General features: G+C 39.6%; 1 protein-coding gene and 1 pseudogene across 15 annotated transcripts in view; both read left to right on the top strand.

Annotated features, from left to right (window-relative positions):
• ZNF484 (zinc finger protein 484) overlaps positions 1–10058 on the top strand; it is a 132787-nt gene extending 122729 nt beyond the window's left edge. For 7 of the 15 annotated variants that reach the window (XM_015436661.4, XM_074017949.1, XM_015436660.4 and 4 more), the window contains 2 exons: positions 1800–1844; positions 7573–10058. In XM_015436661.4, the coding sequence (XP_015292147.3) occupies positions 1800–1844; positions 7573–9893 (2366 nt within the window). In that variant the 3' untranslated portion in view covers positions 9894–10058. Of the gene's footprint in view, positions 1–1334; positions 1845–7572 lie in introns of all 15 variants that reach the window. The other 8 variants (XM_074017952.1, XM_015436662.4, XM_074017953.1 and 5 more) reach the window with 2 other exon arrangements.
• Positions 10059–18228: 8170 nt separating this feature from the next.
• Positions 18229–19238, top strand: LOC102141229 (elongation factor 1-delta-like; annotated as a pseudogene).
• The last annotated feature ends 3562 nt before the right edge of the window (positions 19239–22800 follow it).

Here is a 22800-nt window from a genome sequence, read left to right as displayed (position 1 = left end):
TCTTAAAAAATTACTGTGCATTACAACTTCAGTTCCTGCTGTTTCTTCTCATTTTGTCTCTTTCCCCTAAGTACCTCATCTAGAGATGGGCTTATCTGAAGTCCCCCCATGCCTCTTCTCTAACTGTTGATTTTGAGGGTACCATTGACATTTTATTCCTACTTGGCTAGTGCAACACAACACCAACTTGATCTTTCTAATTTATTTATTTTCATATCTTACAAAAAGTTTTTTTAATCTCATGTACAGGTATATCCTGTACAGAAGATTGAGTTAATAATTATAGCCTTAGTTTTTAGTCAATATCATCATCAGTGTGTTTAAGGCTCTCCTCTTATTTTATTTATTCTTTTTAATCCTCAGTCTCCATACTCATTTTTATCCTTCCAAGAGGCAACTGTTCTAATATATTTAACATGTTTTGCCATTTATGCTTAAATTTGTGGGATATTTGTAAAATCTGAGTTGTTAGCATTGTTAATTTGTAGAAATGGTAGGTACTATATTATATATCCTACTCAGTTTTTTTTTCTCAAATTGGTCCATGTTGCAATGCATTTTTCTAATTTCTACATATCGTTCTGTAGTGCACATATATACCACATTTTACTTGTCCAGTTTTTCAGCTACTACAAACAGTACCGCAATACGTTTCTTCATGAATTATTCTTATTGGAAATGAGAATTTCTTTTTTTTTTCCTTTTTTTTTTTTTTTTCTGAGATGGAGTCTTACTCTGACCCCCAGGCTGGAGTGCAGTGGCGCAATCTCGGCTCACTGCAAGCTCCGCCTCCCGGGTTCATACCATTCTCCTGCCTTAGCCTCCCGAGTAGCTGGGACTACAGGCGCCGCCACCACGCCTGGCTAATTTTTTGTATTTTTAGTAGAGATGGGGTTTCACCGTGTTCACCAGGATGGTCTCGATCTACTGACCTCGTGATCCGCCCGCCTCGGCCTCCCAAAGTGCTGGGATTACAGGTGTGAGCCACCGCGTCTGGCCAGAAATGAGGCTTTCTTAAGGAAGAGGAGTGGGATTGCTTTATCATTGGGCATACTAATACTTAATATGATGAGGTATAAGCACATTATTTTCCAGATTGGCTGTGTCACTCTGTAGTCCCTGGAACTTTGTACAAGGGTATTAGGTTTCCCACATCCCTATCCATACCTAGTGTTATCCAAATTTTTAATAATTTGGCTAATCTGATGGGTTTTAATTTCTAATTATTATTTAATTTATATTTCCTAATAAAATACTTTGAACATCTCATTCTGTATCCTTCATTTTTGATGTCCAACTGCTGACATTTTCTTTTTTTTTTTTTTTTTATACAGAGTCTCGCTCTGTTGCCCAGCCTGTTGTGCAGTGGTGCAGTCTCGGCTCACTGCAAGCTCCGCCTCCTGGGTTCACGCCATTCTCCTGCCTCAGCCTCCCGAGTAGCTGGGACTACAGGCGCCCGCCACCACGCCCGGCTAATTTTTTGTATTTTTAGTAGAGACGGAGTCTCACCGTGTTAGCCAGGATGGTCTCGATCTCCTGACCTTGTGATTCGCCCCCCTCGGCCTCCCAAAGTGCTGGGATTACAGGCGTGAGCCACCGCACCCAGCCTCAACTGCTGACATTTTCTAAGCCTCACCCCTCTCTCTTTTTTTCTCCCCACACCTGGACAAACTGAGAAAAAAAGCCCATGTATTCTCTCCATTGGTGCTGGGAAATTCCAACTACATAAGGGAATCGTTAGCCTAGCCCCACCACCCCTGCTATAAACCCTAAGACAGTCCTTTCCTTGCTCACTCTAGCCCCATCTGGACCTGCTTGGAGCTGTCCCCAGAAAGCCTCATTATGTGAGTAATGAGTCTTTTTATACCCTCTTATTGTGTGTGTCTCATCATCACTCTTGACATCTGAACCAAGTTTGGGATGGGGTCCATTTCTCCTTGCAGGTCATTTACAGCTGGGGCAGTGAGCAGGATGTCAAGGCAATGATCACCCCCACAGGGGTCTTTCTTCTCTTCCCAACTGGTTATACTACCTGCTGGCAAGTATGCACTTTGCCTCTGTCCTATACATAACTAACCTACATTAGAAGTTATCATGGACATTTAGAGGCAGGTGTAAGGACTTTGGGTCCTCCTTAAAGTTGCCCAGGGCCATGTGTCTCAGCCCAGACCTATCTATGTCTCAGATTATGTGTCTCAGCTGCAGCATAAGCTCTGAGTGATAACTGGCTCATGGGAACAACTTTTACTCTAAAACTGTTATTTGTGTGTCTCAGTCAGGCGTTGGCCCTGTTGTATACAGCACTCAGGGGAAAGACCAATACTGTCTGCATATAAGGGTCTGGCTGTTTGTGTGAAGGAAGACAAGATACAATGTAGCATGCCAAAAGCAGGTGGCTTGCCTTTCAAAATGTTGGCATCTTCTCTTGGGTTTTTTTACTTTTCCCTCTAATCTATCTTCTCAGATAATTCAAAATATCATCTTGGAGTTTTTTACTTTTCCCTCTAATCCATCTCTCAGATAATTGATTCTGCTTTTCTAGTTATTTTTCTCATTTAGAAAAGCCTCTTTCTTACCTCCCAGTCATATCACCTACAACCATGTCTATATTTTCTCATGTCTCAATTATTCTAATCCTATTTGTGATAATCCCATTTTTTCTTTTTCACTATTTCATCTCAGATGCTGCTGATAGATTTCACTACTTAAAACATTGTGTGCTGTGTTTATCCTGTCACAGCTACATGGAACAAAACTAAAGTTACTACTTAATATCTAACATGTGACAGATTCTCCTCTCAGTAGGTTTGTAAGCTAGAGAAAGAATATGGCCTCCTATCTGCAATTCACATTTGTGCCTGTTTTCCATAACCATTTCTACCCCATGCTATTCTTTCATTCTCCCTCTTCATTGAGCCCTTTGATTATTATGTTATCTATCTGCGTATTCAAATAATACACGTATTTTGGCTGGGCACAGTGGTTCATGCCTGTAATCCCAGCACTTTGGGAGGCCGAGGTGGGTGGACCACCTGAGGTCAGGAGTTTGAGACCAATATGGCCAACATGGCGAAACCCCATCTCTACTAAAAGTGCGAAAATTAGCCAGGCGAGGTGGCAGGTGCCTATAATACCAGCTACTCAGGAGGCTGAGGCAGGAGAATCACTTGAACCCGGGAGATAGAGGTTGCAGTGAGCCGAGATGACGCCACTGCACTCCAGCCTGGGTGACAAGAACGACACTCCGTCTCAAAAAACAAAGCAAAAAAAGGCTTGGCGTGGGGGCTCATGCCTGTAATCCCAGCACTTTGGGAGGCCCAGGCAGGCGGATCACAAGGTCAGGAGATTGAGACCATCCTGGCTACACGGTGAAACCCCGTCTCTACTAAAAATACAAAAAAAGAAAAAAAAATTAGCCGGACATAGTGGCAGGCGCCTGAAGTCCCAGCTACTCAGGAGGCTGAGGCAGGAGAATGGCGTGAACCCGGGAGGCGGAGCTTGCAGTGAGCTGAGAGCCCGCCACTGCACTCCAGCCTGGGTGACAGAGTAAGACTCCATCTCAATAATAATAATAATAATACACATAGTTTGTGCTCAGCTTTCACTTACTCCTTGAATTGGACCTATTCAGAGAAACCTACATTAAATTATGTGATAACTGAGTATTTTACCCTTGTACATTAAAAAGCAAAGTTTCTGTACAAAATAGTGAAATTAAACTCCTGAATTTGTGTTATAAGAAGAGGAGGTCGGCCGGGCGCGGTGGCTCAAGCCTGTAATCCCAGCACTTTGGGAGGCCGAGACGGGCGGATCACGAGGTCAGGAGATCGAGACCATCCTGGCAAACACGGTGAAACCCCGTCTCTACTAAAAAAATACAAAAAACTAACCGGGCGAGGTGGCGGGCGCCTGTAGTCCCAGCTACACAGGAGGCTGAGGCAGGAGAATGGCGTAAACCCGGGAGGCGGAGCTTGCAGTGAGCTGAGATCCCGCCACTGCGCTCCAGCCCCAGCGACAGAGCGAGACTCCGTCTCAAAAAAAAAAAAAAAAAAAAAGAAGAGGAGGTCGTTTTGCTCTATTTCAGAAAGACTTTAAAATTTTTCTTCTAGGAGCAATTCAAAGGGCTAGAAAAACTAATTCGAAAGAGAGGGTAACTGCATGAAATCTTGAAAATTTCAATCTTTGTGCATTACACATTTGTTAACATGCACATCTATGCCAATTCAAATATAAATATGAGCGGTTCAAAGTATCTTTTTGTTGTTTATTTTTAAGTTAAAAGAGAGCCTCTCTGGAGTTGTGGTGAAATTTGAAATTAGCATTTAAAGCAGAGAACCCCAAATGATTAATGAAGAACAATGAATTTTGAATAGAAACAAAAGATCAGAAAAAGGAAGCTTAAATGGAGAAAATGAAAAGACTGTATGTCTGGGTTCATTGATAAAATAGACTGCAGTGACTAATGGAAAGATGTGTGTTAGTCCCTTTTCTGTGGCCATAACACTGGGCAACTCTGTTTCCATGGCTGTTCAGGAGGAAAGTTTCTAGAAAGTCATTGTACCACCATCCCCTAGGGCAAGGGCTGACAATTTTTTGTAAAGGCACAAAAGTGAATAGGCTCTGTGGACCATATGGCTGCTGTCACAACGACTCATTTCTGCAGTTGTAGCCCCAAAGCAGCTATAGACAATGCATCAATGAATGGGTGTGGCTGTGTTTCAATAAAAACTTTATGGACACTGAAATTTGAATTTCATATAATTTTCACATGTTGTGAAGTAGTATTCTTCTTTCGATTAATTTTTTGACCATTTAAAAATGTAAAAGCCATTGTTAGCTTTTGGGTAGAGGCCTGGATTTGGCCCAAGGGCTTCACTGTTCCGACCTCTGCCCTAGGGCATTGCCAGCTTCATAGAACTGGGTGCTGCCAAGTGAGAATATACTGGTGGGAAAAGAAGAGGTTTGTGGGAGACAAACCCACTTTCTTAAGACATTGGCCTTATCACTCCCACTGATTAGTGAAAAAGAGTTACTCAGTCCCACCTAGTGACAAATGAAGCTGGACAAACCTAGTATTGTGAGGCAGCCATGTGCTTGGCTACAAGCTTAATATTGTGAAGGAAAGGCACAGGTTTGATGAACAGCTTTCAGTCTCCTCCTCTGATGTCTGGTTCTTTCCTGTTATGTCTTCTACCAGATGCATTTATCACATCAGTACCCCAAACCAGGGATGAGGAATTCAACTATAGGCCAGACACGGTGGCTCATACCTGTAAATCCAGCACCTTGGGAGGCTGAGGTGGGCAGATCACTTGAGGTCAGGAGTTTGAGACCACCCTGGCCAACATGGTGAAACCCCACCTCTACCAAAAATACAAAAATTTGTATTTTTACAATTACATGTATGGTGGCACATGCCTGTAGTCCCAGCTACTCATGTGGCTAAGGCAGGAGAATTGCTTGAACCCGGAAGGTGGAGGTTGCAGTGAGCTGAGATCTTGCCATTGCACTCCAGCCACTCCAGCCTGGGTGATAGAGTGAGACTCCACCTCAAAAGAAAATAGACCAATTGTTACATAGAGTTGATTCAAGGCAAACACAGAGAAATGAGAGAGGCTATATAAATCTAACAAATGTATATAAATTTTACTGTTTGGCCAAGTTAGGATTACTAAGATATTGTAATTTTACTATAAACATAAACACATTGGTATTTAGGGCACAGTGGATCATAGGGAAAAGAGAAAACAGGAAGATTGTGAGGATTTACGGATTAAGGATAAGAATCTAGACTCAGAAATACTTCTTTTCACAGAGTTTGTCACTTCGTTCTCCTGACACCTCACTCACCATGTAGTTCTACTACATTTGCACTGAATTGGAATCTCTTCTTCCCCAGTTACTAAACATTTGATTTGGGCAAATTACTAAACTCTTCTATGGCTTAGTGTCCTCATCTGTAAACTAGAAACAATAATAATACCAACAGCAAAGGGTTGCGATAAAGTGCTTTTTGTTTTTGTTTTTGAGAGACAGGGTCTCGGCTTGGCCTGCTGGCTCACGCCTGTAATCCCAACACTTTGGGAGGCCGAGGTGGACAGATACTTGAGGTCAGGAGTTCAAGACCAGCCTGGCCAACATGGTGAATCCCTGTCTCTACTAAAAATACAAAAATTAGCCAGGCCTGGTGGCACGTGCCTATAGTTCCAGCCACTCATGAGGCTGAGGCATGAGAATCCCTTGAACTCAGGAAGTGGAGGTTGCAGTGAGCTCCGATCACGCCATTACACTCTAGCCTGAGCAACAGAGTGAGACTCTGTCTTAAAAAAGAAAAAAAAAAAAGAGAGAGAGAGACAGGGTCCCACTCTGTCACTCAGGCTGGAGTGTAATGGTGCAATCAGAGCTCACTGCAGCTTCAAACACCGGGGCTCAAGTGATCCTCCTGCTTCAGCCTCCTGAGTAGCTGGGACTATAGGCATGTGTCACTAGGTCCACCTAATTTTTTTTTTTTTTTCTGTAGAGATGGGGGTCTCACTATGTTGCCCAGGCAGGTCTCAAACTCCTGCGCTCAAGCAGTCCTTTCATCTCAGCCTCCTACAGTGCTGGGATTACAGGCATGAACCACCACACCTGGCTATGATAAAGTATAAGTGAATTAATATAGAACTTAGAACAGCACATCTAAATGATATTGTTTATCATGTCATAAATGTAATGTATTAATGTTATTACTCTACATCATTGTATTACATATTATATACAAATGAGTTATTATACCTATATATTTATATATATTTAAAATACTTATGTACATTTGTTATATTTATATCGCCTCTCTCATTTCTCTGTGTTTGCCTTGAATCAACTGTTTTTGGGTTTTTTTGGGTTTTTTTTGGAGGTGGAGTTTCACTCTTGTTGCCCAGGCTGGAGTGCAATGGCGAGATCTCGGCTCGCCGCACCCTCTGCCTCCTGGGTTCAAGTGATTCTCCTGCCTTGGCCTCCCAAGTAGCTGGGATTACAGGCATGCACCACCACGCCTGGCTAATTTTGTATTTTTAGTAGAGATGGGGTTTCTCCATGTTGGTCAGGCTGGTCTCAAACTCCCGACCTCAGGTAATCTGCCTGCTTTGGCCTCCCAAAGTGCTGGGATTACAGGCGTGAGCCGCCGCACCTGGCCTGAATCAAAGGTCTATTGTATTTTTATTTATTTATTCATTTATTTTGGAGACAGAGTCTTGCTCTGTCACCCAGAGTAGAGTGCAGTGGTGCAATTTCAGCTCACTGCAACCTCTGCCTTCAAGCCATTATCTTGCCTCAGCCACTTGAGCAGCTGGAATTACAGGCATGTGCCACCATGCTTGGCTAATTTTTACTAGAGACAATATTTTTAGTGTTTTTAGCAGAGACAGAGTTTTGCTATGTTGGCCAGGCTGGTCTCAAACTCCTGGCCTCAAGTGATCTGCCCACCTCAGCCTCCCAAAGTGCTGGGATTACAGGCATGAGTCACCGCACCTGGCCTTATTTTCTGTTCATTGTTCTTTTTGTCAGTCTTATCTTTTCTTTCTTTTTTAGATGGGGACGTTGGTTTTGGACCTTTACAACAGAGAATGTCTGAAGAAATTTCTTTCCAGTCTGAGATTAATATTAATCTCTTCAAAAGAGATGACCCATATTCCATTTTAGAAGAAGTGTGGAAAGATGATGAACACACAAGAAAATGTGGAGAAAACCAGAACAAACTTTTAAGTCATGTTGCCTTCATTAACAAGAAAACACTAGCTAATGACAGGGTCTGTGAATATAAGGACATTGGGGAAATAGTTCATGTAAACACACACCTGGTTTCCTCAAGAAAAAGACTTCATAACTGTAACTCATTTGGAAAGAATTTGGAGCCTATTGTAACCTTATATAATAGAAACAATGCAACAGAAAATTCTGATAAGACTATTGGAGATGGTGATATTTTCACTCATATGAATTCTCATACAGAAGTGACGGCTTGTGAATGTAATCAGTGTAGGAAATCTCTGCATCATAAGCAAGCTCTCATTCAACATCAGAAAATTCATACTAGAGAGAGCCTCTATTTGTTTTCTGACTATGTAAATGTTTTCTCCCCGAAGTCACATGCCTTTGCACATGAGAGCATTTGTACTGAAGAAAAGCAGCATGAATGCCATGAACGTGAGGCAGTCTTCACTCAGAAGTCCCAGCTTGATGGCCGTCAGAGGGTTTATGCAGGAATATGCACTGAATATGAGAAGGATTTTTCCCTCAAGTCAAACCATCAGAAAACTCCTGAGGGGAATTACTATAAATGCAGTGACTATGGAAGAGCCTTTATCCAGAAGTCAGATCTGTTCAGATGCCAGAGAATTCATTCTGGAGAAAAACCCTATGAGTACAGTGAATGTGAGAAAAACCTCTCTCAGAATTCAAACCTTAATGTACATAAAAAAATTCATACTAGAGAGAAACACTTTGAATGTACTGAATGTGGAAAAGCTTTCACAAGGAAATCAACACTAAGTATGCATCAGAAAATCCATACAGGAGAAAAACCTTATGTATGTACTGAATGTGGGAAGGCCTTTATCCGGAAGTCACATTTTATCACACATGAAAGAATTCATACTGGAGAAAAACCCTATGAATGCAGTGACTGTGGAAAATCCTTTATTAAAAAATCACAACTCCATGTGCATCAGCGAATTCACACAGGAGAGAATCCCTTTATATGTTCAGAATGTGGGAAGGTCTTCACTCACAAGACAAATCTCATTATACACCAGAAAATCCACACAGGAGAAAGACCCTATATATGTACTGTATGTGGTAAGGCCTTTACTGACAGGTCAAATCTCATTAAGCACCAAAAAATTCATACTGGAGAGAAACCTTATAAATGCAGCGACTGTGGAAAATCATTCACCTGGAAGTCACGGCTCAGGATACATCAGAAGTGTCATACTGGAGAGAGACATTATGAATGCAGTGAATGTGGGAAAGCCTTCATTCAGAAGTCAACACTAAGTATGCACCAGAGAATTCATAGAGGGGAAAAACCATATGTTTGCACTGAATGTGGTAAGGCCTTCTTCCACAAATCCCATTTTATTACACATGAGAGAATTCATACTGGAGAGAAACCCTATGAATGCAGTATTTGTGGGAAATCCTTCACTAAGAAATCACAACTCCATGTACATCAGCAGATTCACACAGGAGAGAAACCCTATAGATGTGCTGAGTGTGGAAAGGCTTTTACTGACAGATCAAATCTTTTTACACACCAGAAAATTCACACTGGAGAGAAACCTTATAAATGTAGTGATTGTGGGAAAGCCTTCACTCGGAAGTCCGGTCTCCACATACATCAGCAATCCCATACTGGAGAAAGGCATTATGAGTGCAGTGAATGTGGGAAAGCCTTTGCAAGAAAATCAACACTAATTATGCATCAGAGAATTCATACTGGAGAGAAACCCTATATTTGTACTGAATGTGGGAAATCCTTCATCCAGAAGTCACACTTAAATAGACACAGGAGAATTCATACTGGAGAGAAACCCTATGAATGCAGTGACTGTGGGAAGTCTTTCATTAAGAAATCACAACTCCATGAGCATCATCGAATTCACACAGGAGAGAAACCATATATATGTGCTGAGTGTGGAAAGGCCTTCACCATCAGATCAAATCTTATTAAACACCAGAAAATTCATACTAAACAGAAACCCTATAAGTGCAGTGACTTGAGGAAAGCCTTAAACTGGAAGCCACAACTCAGTATGCCTCAGAAATCTGACACTGGGGAGGTAGAGTGCTCAATGCTACAATTATGGTGTGGGGACTCAGGAGGTGACCAAGGCCAACTTTCTTCTGTCTAGTTAGAATTATGAACATCTGGATCATACAGCCGATGTGCAGTTATGCATATGGGGAGACACTTTTGAGAGTGTTTAAGCATTGTATAGTGGCCATCTTTGGTTATTTGATATTGGTATTGTCAAGCTCCTGCAAATAATAGTAAATGTGCAAGGAGATGATTTGCAGTCTTTCTTGTTTCACTTTTTGAGCAAACAGTTTTATCAATTCAGGGCTGTTGAGTTTTTCATGTTCTGGGTACCAAAACTATTCAATATTGACCCCAAAAAATTCATTAATGAGTAGAGTGATAAGATAATTTTACATTGTCTAAGCAGCCTAAGGACACTGAGATCAAGGCTAAAGGAGGGCAGTTCAGGTCTATAATGAAAATGGATCAGCAGTTTTTGTGAAAACACTAAAGACAGAAAGGAAGGACTCTACTTTTTTAAAATTTTCTTTGGGAAGTCACCATTATATATTGTTATATCTGTTGGCGTATGCTGGGGCAGAAGTTAGCCAAGAGGTCTGAAATTACTCTTTGCCTATTTCTCAAAAGTCTATTTCCCCAGTGATGTAAGCAACAGCGCCCTAACTACTTATTACCTTAAAACTAGCACTAAGATCATGGAACTTAGCTACAGGGACCCAGATCTAGATAGCAGCACTTTAGATCCTCAGCTTTGACCACAGAAACGTGCACTTTTTTGATGTTGTTGTTACCAACTCCTGTTTGAAAAATAGGACAAATTAAGAAAATGGATATCAAATCCTAAAATCTTTCCCACTAATTTTGTTAGTACATTCTCTACATGTTTGTTACTTGCTAGATTACCATTTACTTAGAAGATAAAATGTAGTTGAACATTTGGAAGGCTTCTCCTTTTATCTCCTCACAGTCTCTACAAACTAATCTTAATTTTGTTTTTCAGATTCTCTGTATTTGAGTAGACTTCTTTTCTTCTATCAAATACTAAAAGAAGTGTGTTGTGATTTTACAAATAATTGTGAATTTGTCTCCTTTAGAGCTACTAATTTTTGCTTTATATTTTTGTCTTTGATTTTACATACAATTTAGAATTGTTATAATCTTCCTTGTTAATTGACACATTATCATTACTAGATGTTTATTTTTATCTCTAGTAATTTTTGCCTTAAATGTACTATGTCAGATACTAATATAATACACATATGGATTAAAAGCTAATGTAAATTAGTACTAACAACATTTCTGGACAAGGGGAGAAGTTATAACATTAATTTCATTTATTTGTCTCTCATATGGTATTGATGTTGTATATCTGGATTCTGTATATGGTGAACATAACCAATCATTATTTGAGTCAATAGCCATTTAAATTAACCCACATATTTATCATTTTAATTACTGTTTTATTTTTCCTGTCCTTTAAGTTTTCCTCTAGAATTATTTTGCTTGTTACTGAAGAACACCCTTTAGTATTACTTTTACTGTGAGTTTGCTGGTGACAAATTGTTCTTTGTTGGCAGTGTTTTATTTTGCCTTCATTTTTGAGGGATACTTTTACTGAATATAGAATTCTAAGTTGAAAGTTGTTTTCTGTTAGTATTTTGATGATATTTTATTTTGGTCTGTCTTTTATCGTTTTATTGAGAAGTAAGCTTTATATAATTACCTTTGCAGGCAATCTGCTTTTCTGTCTCCTTTGAAATTTATCTATTTGCCTTTGTTTTTTAACAGTTGCACATTGATATGCCTAGGTGTATTTATCTTCCTTGGGGTTTATAATATTTTTTAAATCTGTGGCTTAGTGGTTTTGGTGTGTGTGTGTGCGAATGTGCACACACGTGCATTTGGGGAAATTCCTAGCTATTATCGATTCAAATTATGCATCTGCCTCATTCTCTTTCTCTGTTTCTTTTAGGGATGGCCTTATTACCTAGATCTCCTGTTGGCCTGTTTTCTAATGGTTATTTTTCTTGAGTTTTGCTGATGTCCTGTGTCCTTATATGGTGATTTTTATATCACTTGCCAGACAATATATATTAAAATTGTAGAGGTAATAAGATGGTCTGGATAATATCTTCTTCCAGAGAGGATTTGCCATAGCTTCTAACATAGCTTCTTAGGCTAGGATCAGTAGTAATCCCTGATTGCCTTTATGCAGTCATGTATTAAGATTATTTGAAACTGGTCTTGAGTCTCTGGAAGACTCATCTTATTATATGTTCAGAATGTGAACATATAAACCTTATTTCTAGGATACTTTTAGGACTTAGGAGTTTGGCAGGTATGTCAGGCCCCTCCTCTTTGGAAAGACTTGAATTCTAGTATTTCTTCTTCGGTCACTTGAATTTGTCAAAAATTCTCTCCAGCCTCTCTTGCCCAGTATTTGCCTTCAGAATTAGCAAATACCTCTTGGTAATAAACAGTTTCAGACATTATGTCCCAAATTTCAGACATTATGTCTTATCTCCAATTTTATTCCTGCAATTTCTCATTGCCGTGGTAGCTTTCTTTATGCCTTCAGAAAATTAAATGTGTTTAATATTTTCATCCACCTTTTTTAGTTCTCAGAGGAAGTACTAGTCTGTACCACTTGCTCTACCACTGGCAGATGTTTTCAATTTGTTGAGATAGCTATTTATATTTAAGAAGTATCAAGACCAAAACTATGTTTTCTTACTTTCCAAAATTACTGACTTGTAAATGAAAATGCTTAGATGTGCAGCATTACTTTTTCCAATCTTTTGTTGCTAAAAGTCTTAAGGCATTCGCTCATTTGTTAAAACCTTTACAAACTTTGATACGTAAGAGAAAATTACCTCTGGTGGTTTCAAATTTTATTTTGGTAGCTGCCAAATTTAGCAAATGGAAGAGATTCACTAAAAGCTTCTCAGATGTCTTTTTTAATACTATGGTTTTTCCTTTGTATAATTAATAGAAAATAGGGTTAATGAAGCCTGGTATAGAGTCCAGGGTTTGAAAAATTAACTTAGGAGGATTACCGAGATAGTGATTCTTAACCTTTATTCTCAAGCACATTTTAAAAAATAGAATGTTACAGTCCCAAGAAAAAGAAAAAACTATAAAAGAGCTACTTGACCTTTTGTCAACAAAGTATTAATCTGTAGAAGAAAGAAAGACTTTCTTCTGTGGGATTTCTTGCATCTCAAGGGGCACTTGTGGACTGATTGAGGAACAAATGGTGGAAAACTGAGCGAATTGGGAGAGCTAAATGTTAAGTAGAATTTAAAGGTCAGTATAGATTGGAGGCATGTGGAATATAGACTTTACTAGGGAGAACACTGTAGGTTTGTATCTCTTCTTTTTTTCTTTTTTTTTTTTTTTGAGACAGAGTCTTGCTCTGTCACCCAGGCTGGAGTGCAATGGCACGCAATCTTGGCTCGCTGCAACCTCCACCTCCTAGGTTCGAGCGATTCTCATGCCTCAGCCTCCCAAGTAGCTGGGATTACAGGCATGCACCACCACGCCCAGCGAATTTTTGTATTTTTAGGAGAGACAGGGTTTCGCCATGTTGGCCAGGCTGGCCATCATGTTGGATGAAGTGATCCACCCACTTCATCCTCTCAAAGTTCTGGGATAACAGGCATGGCTCGGCCAGCCGTTATCTTTTTATGCCAGCACACTATTATAGTTCATTTGTATTTACAACAAGCTATTTTAAGACAGTTTTACAGTTTAAATATTTTAATAAAAATGCATTTTATTCTATTTTATTAATTTTAATTTTTTTTTAGTGACAGGGTCTCACGCTGTCACCCCAGGTAGAGTTTAGTGGTATGATCATAGTTCACCACAGCCTTGAACTCCTTGGCTCAAGCAACCTTCCTGCCTTATCCTTCCAAGTAGCTCGGGCCATAGGCGTTTGTCAGTACACCTGGCTTTTTTTTTTGTTTTTCTTGAGACAGAGTTTCCGTTCTTGTTGGCCAGGCTGGAGTGCAATGGTGCAACCTTGGCTCACTGCAACCTCTGCCTCCCGGGTTCAGGCGATTCTCCTGCCTCAGCCTCCCAAGTAGCTGGGACTATAGGCATACACCACTACACCCTGCTAATTTTTTTTTGTATTTTTAGTAGAGACAGGGTTTCACCATGTTGGTCAGGCTGGTCTCGAACTCCTGACCTCAGGTGATTCACCCGCCTCAGCCTCCCAAAGTGCTAGGATTACAGGTGTGAGCTACCGTGCCTGGCCCTTTTTTTTTTTTTTTTTTTTTTTTTTTTTGGTAGAGATGAGGCCTCACTTTGCTTTGTTCCCCAGGCTGGTCTCAAACTCCTGGTTTCAAGCAGTCCTCCCACCTTGGCCTCCCAAGGTACTGGGATTACAGATGTGAGCCACTGCACCTAGCCAAAAATGCATTTTAAATTAATTTTTAAAAAGTGAATCATACTGTGTATTCAGAAAATAAAAGAAAACATACACTCAAACATTTACTTATGCATCAGATAATTCATAGGGGATAATAATTTTCTGTTTGTACTAAATGTGGGTAGGGTTTTCTTTACAAGTCATACTTCATTATATATCAGAAAATGAATGCTGGAGAGAAACTTTATGAATATGATGACTAGGAAGTCTTCCACTGAAAAGTTAGTGACGTGAACATAACTAAATTCACACATGAGAAAAAAATAATAATTCAAATCCCATCATACACTCAAAACACCATTTGGAGAACAAAGCCTGTAAGAACACTAACTGGAAAACACTTCACCTGCAATTTATCAGAAAGTTTCTACCAGAAGGAGACAACGTTAAGAGCAAATGTGGGAGTAGCTTCACACAGAAATCAGTTTTTAGTATTCTTCAGTATTTACACATGAGGGAAACTGTATTTCTTGAAAGTGAGAAAGCCTTTTCACAGAAGTCAGAACGAGTTTTAAATGACTCATACTACAGAGAAGCCCTGTGATTATTGTACATTATATATTGTATATGGAAAAATCTTTGTCCATGAGTCACACCTTACTGTATACCAGACAAGTAATTGATAAAAATACGTTTTGTAAGAATACATCATTTTATTAAATGCCATGACATTCAAGTAGAAAAGAAGCTCTATTTGGTACATTGGAAAAGGTCTTCCTATAGAAGCAGATTTCCTAATAAATATAATTCATTTTGTTTACTGATTTAACTTTAAGCCCATGTCTCAAACCAGTGGAGAAAAACAGACCATGAAACACTTGCCTTTCTTTTTATTAAAATAGTTACATACACACATATGTGTATATATATATAACATGGCATAAATGTGACTTTATTTACTTTAGAGACTGTTTCAATCTGTTGCCCAGGCACCCAGGTGGGAGTCCAGTGGCACAATCCTGGCTCACTGCAGCCTCGACCCCCAGGCTCAAGTGATCCTCCTGCCTTAGCCTGTTGAGTAGCTGGGAGTACAGCCACACGCCACCACACCTGCTAATTTTTCTAGTTTTTGTAGAGATGAGGTCTTGCTGTGTTTCCCAGGTCAGTCTCAAACTCCTGGCCTCAAGCAGTCTTCCTGCCTAGCCTCCCAAAGTGCTGAGATTACCGGCATGAGCCACCATGCCTGACCTAACTAACTTTTATAATGTATTTTATGTCTTCTTGATTTTTGTACTTCCATTCATAGCATTTCCAGGCACTCCAACAGTCTGTCAACAGATAATGCTAATCAACTTGATATTTTTCTCTATATTCACAATCACATACAGTCACATTAATATGTCATCTGTGTCATATATTAGTGTGTGTGACTTCATTGTCATACATAAGAGGGATTGTATACTCATTTTTGCACCTTTTACACTTAACGATTTTTAGCTAGCTGAAAAGACTCCATGGTGTGGACGTACCATAATATTTTGACCATACTGCCATTAGTTATTCACATTTTTTCATTAGGAGAAATAATCTTTTATAACTATACTTGAGAGATTATTGGACAAGGACAGTCATGCCCTTACCTACTGGAAATTATTTTTTTCTGTAGCATCTGCTTGTAGGAGTGGGACTGATCAAATGGTATGTGTTATTTTATTTTAACAGATGTTGCCAAATTTCTTTGTCCCAAGACTAGCTTTTTATGTTTCCAGTACTAGTGTATAAATGTACCTCTTTCCCCCTACTAAAAGTAGCTGTTACTCTTTTTTTGTTTTTTGAGACCAAGTCTTGCTTTATCGCCAGACTGGAGTGCAAAGGTGCAATTTTGGCTCACTGCAACCTCTGCCTCCCGGGTTCAAGCGATTCTCGTGCCTCAGCTTCCCAAGTGGCTGGGATTACAAGCTCCTGCAACCACTTCCGGCTAATTTTTGTATTTTTAGTAGAGATGGATGTTGGCCAGGATGGTCTCAAACTCCTGACCTCAAATGATCCACCTGCCTTGGCCTCCCAAAGTGCTGGGATTACAGGTGTGAGCCACTGTGCCCAGCTATGGTTACTCTTTAACCTTGAGAAATTTTACAAGTTCCAAGTGATAACTAATTATAATTTGTATATTAATATGCCTCTAAATGTGTCTTGGCCATTTGAATTTACTATTCTATAAATTGCCTTTACAAAGCATTTGTTTATACATTTCTCTTTTTGGATTGTTTATCTTATTAACTTAAAACAGCTTTTTATGTTAAAGGGAGTAACTCTTTTTTTAAAAAACATCTATTCCTTGTCTCGACTTTGCATATGATATTATCCCATTCACATAATTTTATTTGCTACATGTTTATATGTGTATTCTTTTACAGTTTCTGAATTTTTAATCTTAAGACTTAAGCTTCACATATAATATTTTAAAGTGGTCTTCTGGATAGTTTGTGTATCTTTTGGGAAATTTTTGGAAAATGTTGCTTTGCTGAACCAGCACGCAATCCCCAAACTCCTCTCTCATGGCTTACTTTATCTGTTGTTGTTGTTGTTGTTTGTGAGACAGAGTCTCACTATGTCACCAGGCTGGAGTGCAGTGGCGCAATCTCGGCTCACTGCAACCTACGCCTCCCGGGTTCAAGTGATTCTCCTGCCTCAGCCTCCCAAGTAGCTGGGACTACAGGTGCCTGCCACCACGCCCGGCTAATTTTTTGTATTTTTAGTAGCAAAGGGGTTTCACCATGTTGGCCAGGATAGTCTCGACCTCTTGACCTTGTGATCTACCCGCCTCAGCCTCTCAAAGTGCTGAGATTATAGGCGTGAGCCACCGCGCCTGGTCTACTTTATCTTTTTTTTTTAATTTAACTTTTAAGTTCAGTGGTACATGTGCAGGTTTGTTACACAGGTAAACCCATATCATGGGTGCTTGTTGTACAGATTATTTCATCACCCAGAACCCATCAGTTATTTTTCCTGATCCTCTCCTTCCTCCCACTCTTCACTCTCCAATAGGCCCTGGTGTGTGTTGTTTCCCTGTTGTGTGTCCATGTGTTCTCATCACTTAGCTCCTATTCATAAGTGAGAACATGTGGTGTTTGTTTATAAGTGAGCATATGTGATGTTTGGTTTTCTGTTCCTGCATTAGTTTGCTAAGGATAATGGCCGTCAGCTCCATCCATATCCCTGCAAAGGACATGATCTCATTCTGTTTAATGGCTGCATAGTATTCCATGATGTATATGTACCACATTTTCTTTATACAGTCTACTATTGATGAGCATTTAGGTTGATTCCATGTCTTTGCTATTGTGAATAGTGCTGTAACCTCATCACCTTCTGAAACTGGTAATGGCCAAATGACCTGCCTCAGCCCAAGAGAAGCAAAACACTGGTAGATGTATTCTGGGAAAACCTTTATTTCCTAAGAAAAGAGACCGACTTAGCTGTTACCATCAATTCCATCCCTCTTCCTGCCTTGTACATTATGCCACCAGCAGTGGTGATCTTTCAACCACCGGGGAAAGGCCAAAAGATTCACCAACACTGGTCCTGATGTTATTGACTCAAAAGTAGCAGCAACTTAACTACAGACTTTAGCTGTGTGATAAAAATAAACATGTTTGGCATAAACCATTCTATTTTATGTCTTTCTTATTGCACCCAAAACCATACCTAAACTTACTCAGGCAATGAAATATATAAAATAATCCATCCTTTTCCTACTAAAATGAAAATATTTTAAAACATTAGTAAACTGAATACCTCACATAAACCCGAGTAAGGTAAAGAGATAAGAGCAAAATTATGTAAGATTTGTAATGAGTGAAAGGAGACATGGATATTGAATCAATTCGTAGGATCAGAAGAGAATACTACAGTAAATGGGTGATTTCCTAGTAAGATACAACTGATCAAAATTAATAAAATAAAAAAAAATAAAATAAGTTAAAAATATCGTTTTCAGAGTCATCATTTAAAATTTACCAGGACTATAGGAAAATATTTTTAAGGTAGTGCCCTTTCCTCAGGCATCCCATGTCCGCCGATTCCTCCTCCCTGGCCGCCGCATCCTTGGCTGGCGTCAGAAAACTGGCTACAAACTTCCTAGTACATAAGAAGATCTGGTTGGACAAGTTCAAATATGACGATGCAGAAAGGAGATTCTACGAGCAGATGAATGGGCCTGCGGCCGGTGCCTCCGGCCAGGAGAACTGCGCCAGCGTGATCCTCCGTGACAGTGCGAGAGCCAGAGAGAACATCCCGAAATCCCTGGCCGGAAACTCAGGCCCCGAGGCCTCCAGCGGCCCCTGCGCAGACCACAGCGAGCTCGTCGTCCGGATCTCCAGTCTGAAAGTGAAGAACCAGAGCCTGCGCGGCGTGGTACAGGAGCTGCAGCAGATCATCTCCAAGCTGGAGGCGCGGCTGAACGTGCTGGGGAAGAGCTCGCCTGGCCACTGGGCCACGGCCCCACAGACCCAGCACATGTCTTCCATGCGCCAAGTGGAGTCCCCGGCCAACAAGCCAGCCACACCAGCAGGGGATGACGAGGATGATGCCATTGACATGTTTGGCAGCGATAATGAGAAGGGGGACAAGAAGGAGGCACAGCTGCGGGAGGAGCGGCTGCAGCAGTACGTGGAGAGGAAGGCCAAGAAGCCTGCACGGGTGGCCAAATCCTCCATCCTGCTCGATGTCAAGCCTTGGGATGATGAGATGGACATGGCTGGAGGCCTGTGTGCGCTCCATCCAGCTGGACGGGCTGGTCTGGGGGGCCTCCAAGCTGGTGCCCGTGGGCTACGGTATCTGGAAGCTACAGATTCAGTGTGTGGTGGAGGACAAGGTGGGGACAGACTTGCTGGAGGATGAGATCACCAAGTTTGAGGAACACATGCAAAGTGTTGATATCACAGCTTTCAACAAGATCTGAAGCCTGAGTGTGTGTGTGTGCGCGTGAGGCCCAGCCACGATTAAAGACTGAGACAGGCAAAAAAAAAAAAAAAAAAAAAAAAAAAAGATTTTTAAGGTTACACGTAAATAATGAACTATAAAAGACAGAAATCATAATTTGTAATTTTCAAAATTAAAAACTCTTGTCCTTTGAAAGCACTTAAGGCGAGAAGGAAAGACTCAGAAGGGGAAGAAACAGTTGCAATAAATTTCTGACAAAAGATTTGTTTCCTGAAAATGTAAAGAAATGTATAACCGAATTGTAAAAGGACAACTTAATAAAAATGACAATATACTTCAACAGAGATAATTCATAAAATAAGATATGAAATGGTCAATAAGGCCAAGAAAGGATTTCAACATAAGCCACCAGGGAAATACAAATCAAAACCATAATGAGATACTTCTACACACTCATTAAAATTACTGAAATTAAAATGATTGACAGGACCAAGTGTGGGAAGATGTTGAGCAACTGGAACTCATGTGTGGCAGGTAGGGATGTAAAATGGCACAAAGACTTTGGAAAATACTTTGGCAAATTTTTAAAAAGTTAAACACATAGCTATCATACAACCCAACCATTCTACTCCAGTATTGAACCCAAGTGAAATGAAAACTTATGTCCAAACAAAGACTTGTACATGAATGTTGACAAGACCTTTATTCACAATAGCCTCAAACTGGAAACAACCTACATGTTTATCATCAAGTGAATAGACATAATGTGGTGTATCCATAACTAGAAAACTACTCAGCAATAAAAAGGAACAGACTAATGATAAATGTAACAATATGGATGAATTTCAGTCATTTTGAGTAAAAGATGCCAGACATGAAAGAGTGTTATGTACTATATGGTTGTATTTATATAAAATTCTAGAAATACTAACTAACAGTGAAGTAACAAAATTCAGATTAGCAGTTGCCTGAAGCTAGGGCCAGAGACAGGGATGGCCAGCAAAGAGGTACAAGGAATCTTTTTGAGTTGATAAAAATGTTCTGTATTTTTATTGTGTTGGTAGTTTCATGGGTGCACACACTGTTAAAATGAACACTAAATAGGTACAATTATTGTATGTAAATAATATCTTGCTAAAGTTGATTTTTTTAAATACAGAAGATAAGCAGATAGATCCATATCTGAATGTAGTTCATATTTAAAGATCAGATCATTTTATTAATTGAAATCATTTCAAGTTATAGAGAAATATATACCAATATTTTATTTCTTGTAATTGCTTCATTGCAACTTTAAAATACATCATTACTCTTAGACCATCATAGTAAGTACAGGAAGAAAAAAACAAGAAATTATTGACTTGGGTCATTTATCACCACAGATGCAAAAATTCTAAATAACATTGTGGTGAATACAATATTTAAGTATATTTGAAAATTAGTAATGATTTTAATTCTTAAATTCGAAAGTGATAGACTATCAAGAAATTGAGGTTGGCCAGGCGCGGTGGCTCACGCCTGTAATCCCAGCACTTTGGGAGGCCGAGGCGGGCAGATCATGAGGTCAAGAGATTGAGACCATCCTGGCTAACACAGTGAAACCCCGTCTCTACTAAGAATACAAAAAATTAGCCGGGCGTGGTGGCAGACACCTGTAGTCCCAGCTACTCGGGAGGCTGAGGCAGGAGAATGGCATGAATCTGGGAAGCGGAGCTTGCAGTGAGCCAAGATTGTGCCACTGCACTCCAGCCTGGGCAACAGAGCGAGACTCCATCTCAAAAAAAAAAAAAAAAAAAAAAAAAAACAATAAATTGAAATAATTTACTACTGTAAATTAAAAGAGAAGGTAATATATTTATATCAGTAATTACTGAAAGGTATTTTATTAATTCAGCATTCTTAATAAAATAGGCATGGTAGAAAACTACTTAAATATTATTTAAATGCAACAGCAAAATTTTTGAATTTTTTTAAATTGATGAATGACATTTGCACATATTTATGGGGAACATGTGATACTTTGTTACATACATAGAATGTATAATGATAAAGTCAGGGTATTTATGAAGTCCCTCACCTTGAATATTTATCATTTCTATGTATCGGGAACATATTAATACATGTTCTCTTCCAACAATTTTGAAATATACAATAAATTGTTGTTAAATATAGTCGCTCTACTCTGCCATGGAATATTAGAACTTATTCCTTCTAACTATATGTTTGCACTCATTAAACAATCTCCCTTCATACCTCCCCCAACCTGCACATCCTTCACATTCTCTAGTATCTCTAATTCACTCTCTACTTCATGAGATCAACTTTTTTAGCTCCTACATATGAGTGAGTATATGTGATATTTGTCTTTCTGTGTCTGACTTATTTTACTTAACATAATGACCTGTAGTTGCATTCATGTTGCTGCAAATGGCATGATTTCATTCTTTCTTATGGCCAAATAGTATTTCGTGGTAAATATATACATTTTATTTATCCATTTATCCATTGATGGACACTTAGGTTGACTCCATATCTTTGCTACTGTGAGTAGTGCTACAATAAACATGAGGATGCAGGCATCCTTTTGATATGCTGATTTCTTTTCCTTTGAATAAAACACCATTAGTGAAACTGCAGGATGAGGGAGTCTGTCTTGCAGACCCTGACCCAAAGACAGATGAATAAAGTACACTGACACACAGATATTCTGCTTTGCTACTTCAGCCTAACGTCCAGGCCACTTAGTCGCAGCCGTGGCCTTTATCAGTTAGCAAGACTTGCATTTATTCAGTAAAGATTAATTGACAAAGGTCGTGAGTAAACACCACTAGAGGGTAAATGACATTGTGGACTTCCTGAATAGAAAGCAATTAAGCACCCTCATTAGATCGAAGGTCAGTCTTAGGACCACATGAGTAAACAAGCTAGTTAGGTAAACTACTCTACCTTCCTTTGTACCCACTTTAAGCTATTTACTCAAGGTATGGATTAGGTTGCCTTCAGTCATAGCCTTATCCTGAGACTTCTGCAAAAACCTTCAGGCCTTCCAAGAAGGTTTGTGGCTTATAATTTTCCCCACTGTCCTGATTAAACCCCTATAGCAGGACCAAATGTTAATTCTATTTTAGTTTACTATAGAAATCATGTTGTTTTCCTTAGTAGCTGTACTAATTTACACTGCCACCAACAGTATAAAGAGTTTCTTTTTCTTTTTTTTTTTATATTTATTTATTTATTTTTAAATTTATTTATTATTATTATACTTTAAGTTGTAGGGTACATGTGCATAACGTGCAGGTTTGTTACATATGTATACTTGTGCCATGTTGCTGTGCTGCACCCATCAACTCGTCATTTACATCAGGTATAACTCCCAATGCAATCCCTCCCCCCTCCCCCCTCCCCATGATAGGCCCCGGTGTGTGATGTTCCCCTTCCTGAGTCCAAGTGATCTCATTGTTCAGTTCCCACCTATGAGTGAGAACATGTGGTGTTTGGTTTTCTGTTCTTGTGATAGTTTGCTAAGAATGATGGTTTCCAGCTGCATCCATGTCCCTACAAAGGACATGAACTCATCCTTTTTTATGGCTGCATAGTATTCCATGGTGTATATGTGCCACATTTTCTTAATCCAATCTGTCACTGATGGACATTTGGGTTGATTCCAAGTCTTTGCTAT

Source organism: Macaca fascicularis, chromosome 15 (genome assembly GCF_037993035.2).
Source record: "Macaca fascicularis isolate 582-1 chromosome 15, T2T-MFA8v1.1".
NCBI classification, from domain to species: domain Eukaryota; kingdom Metazoa; phylum Chordata; class Mammalia; order Primates; family Cercopithecidae; genus Macaca; species Macaca fascicularis.
This window is presented reverse-complemented; position numbering and strand designations above follow the sequence as displayed.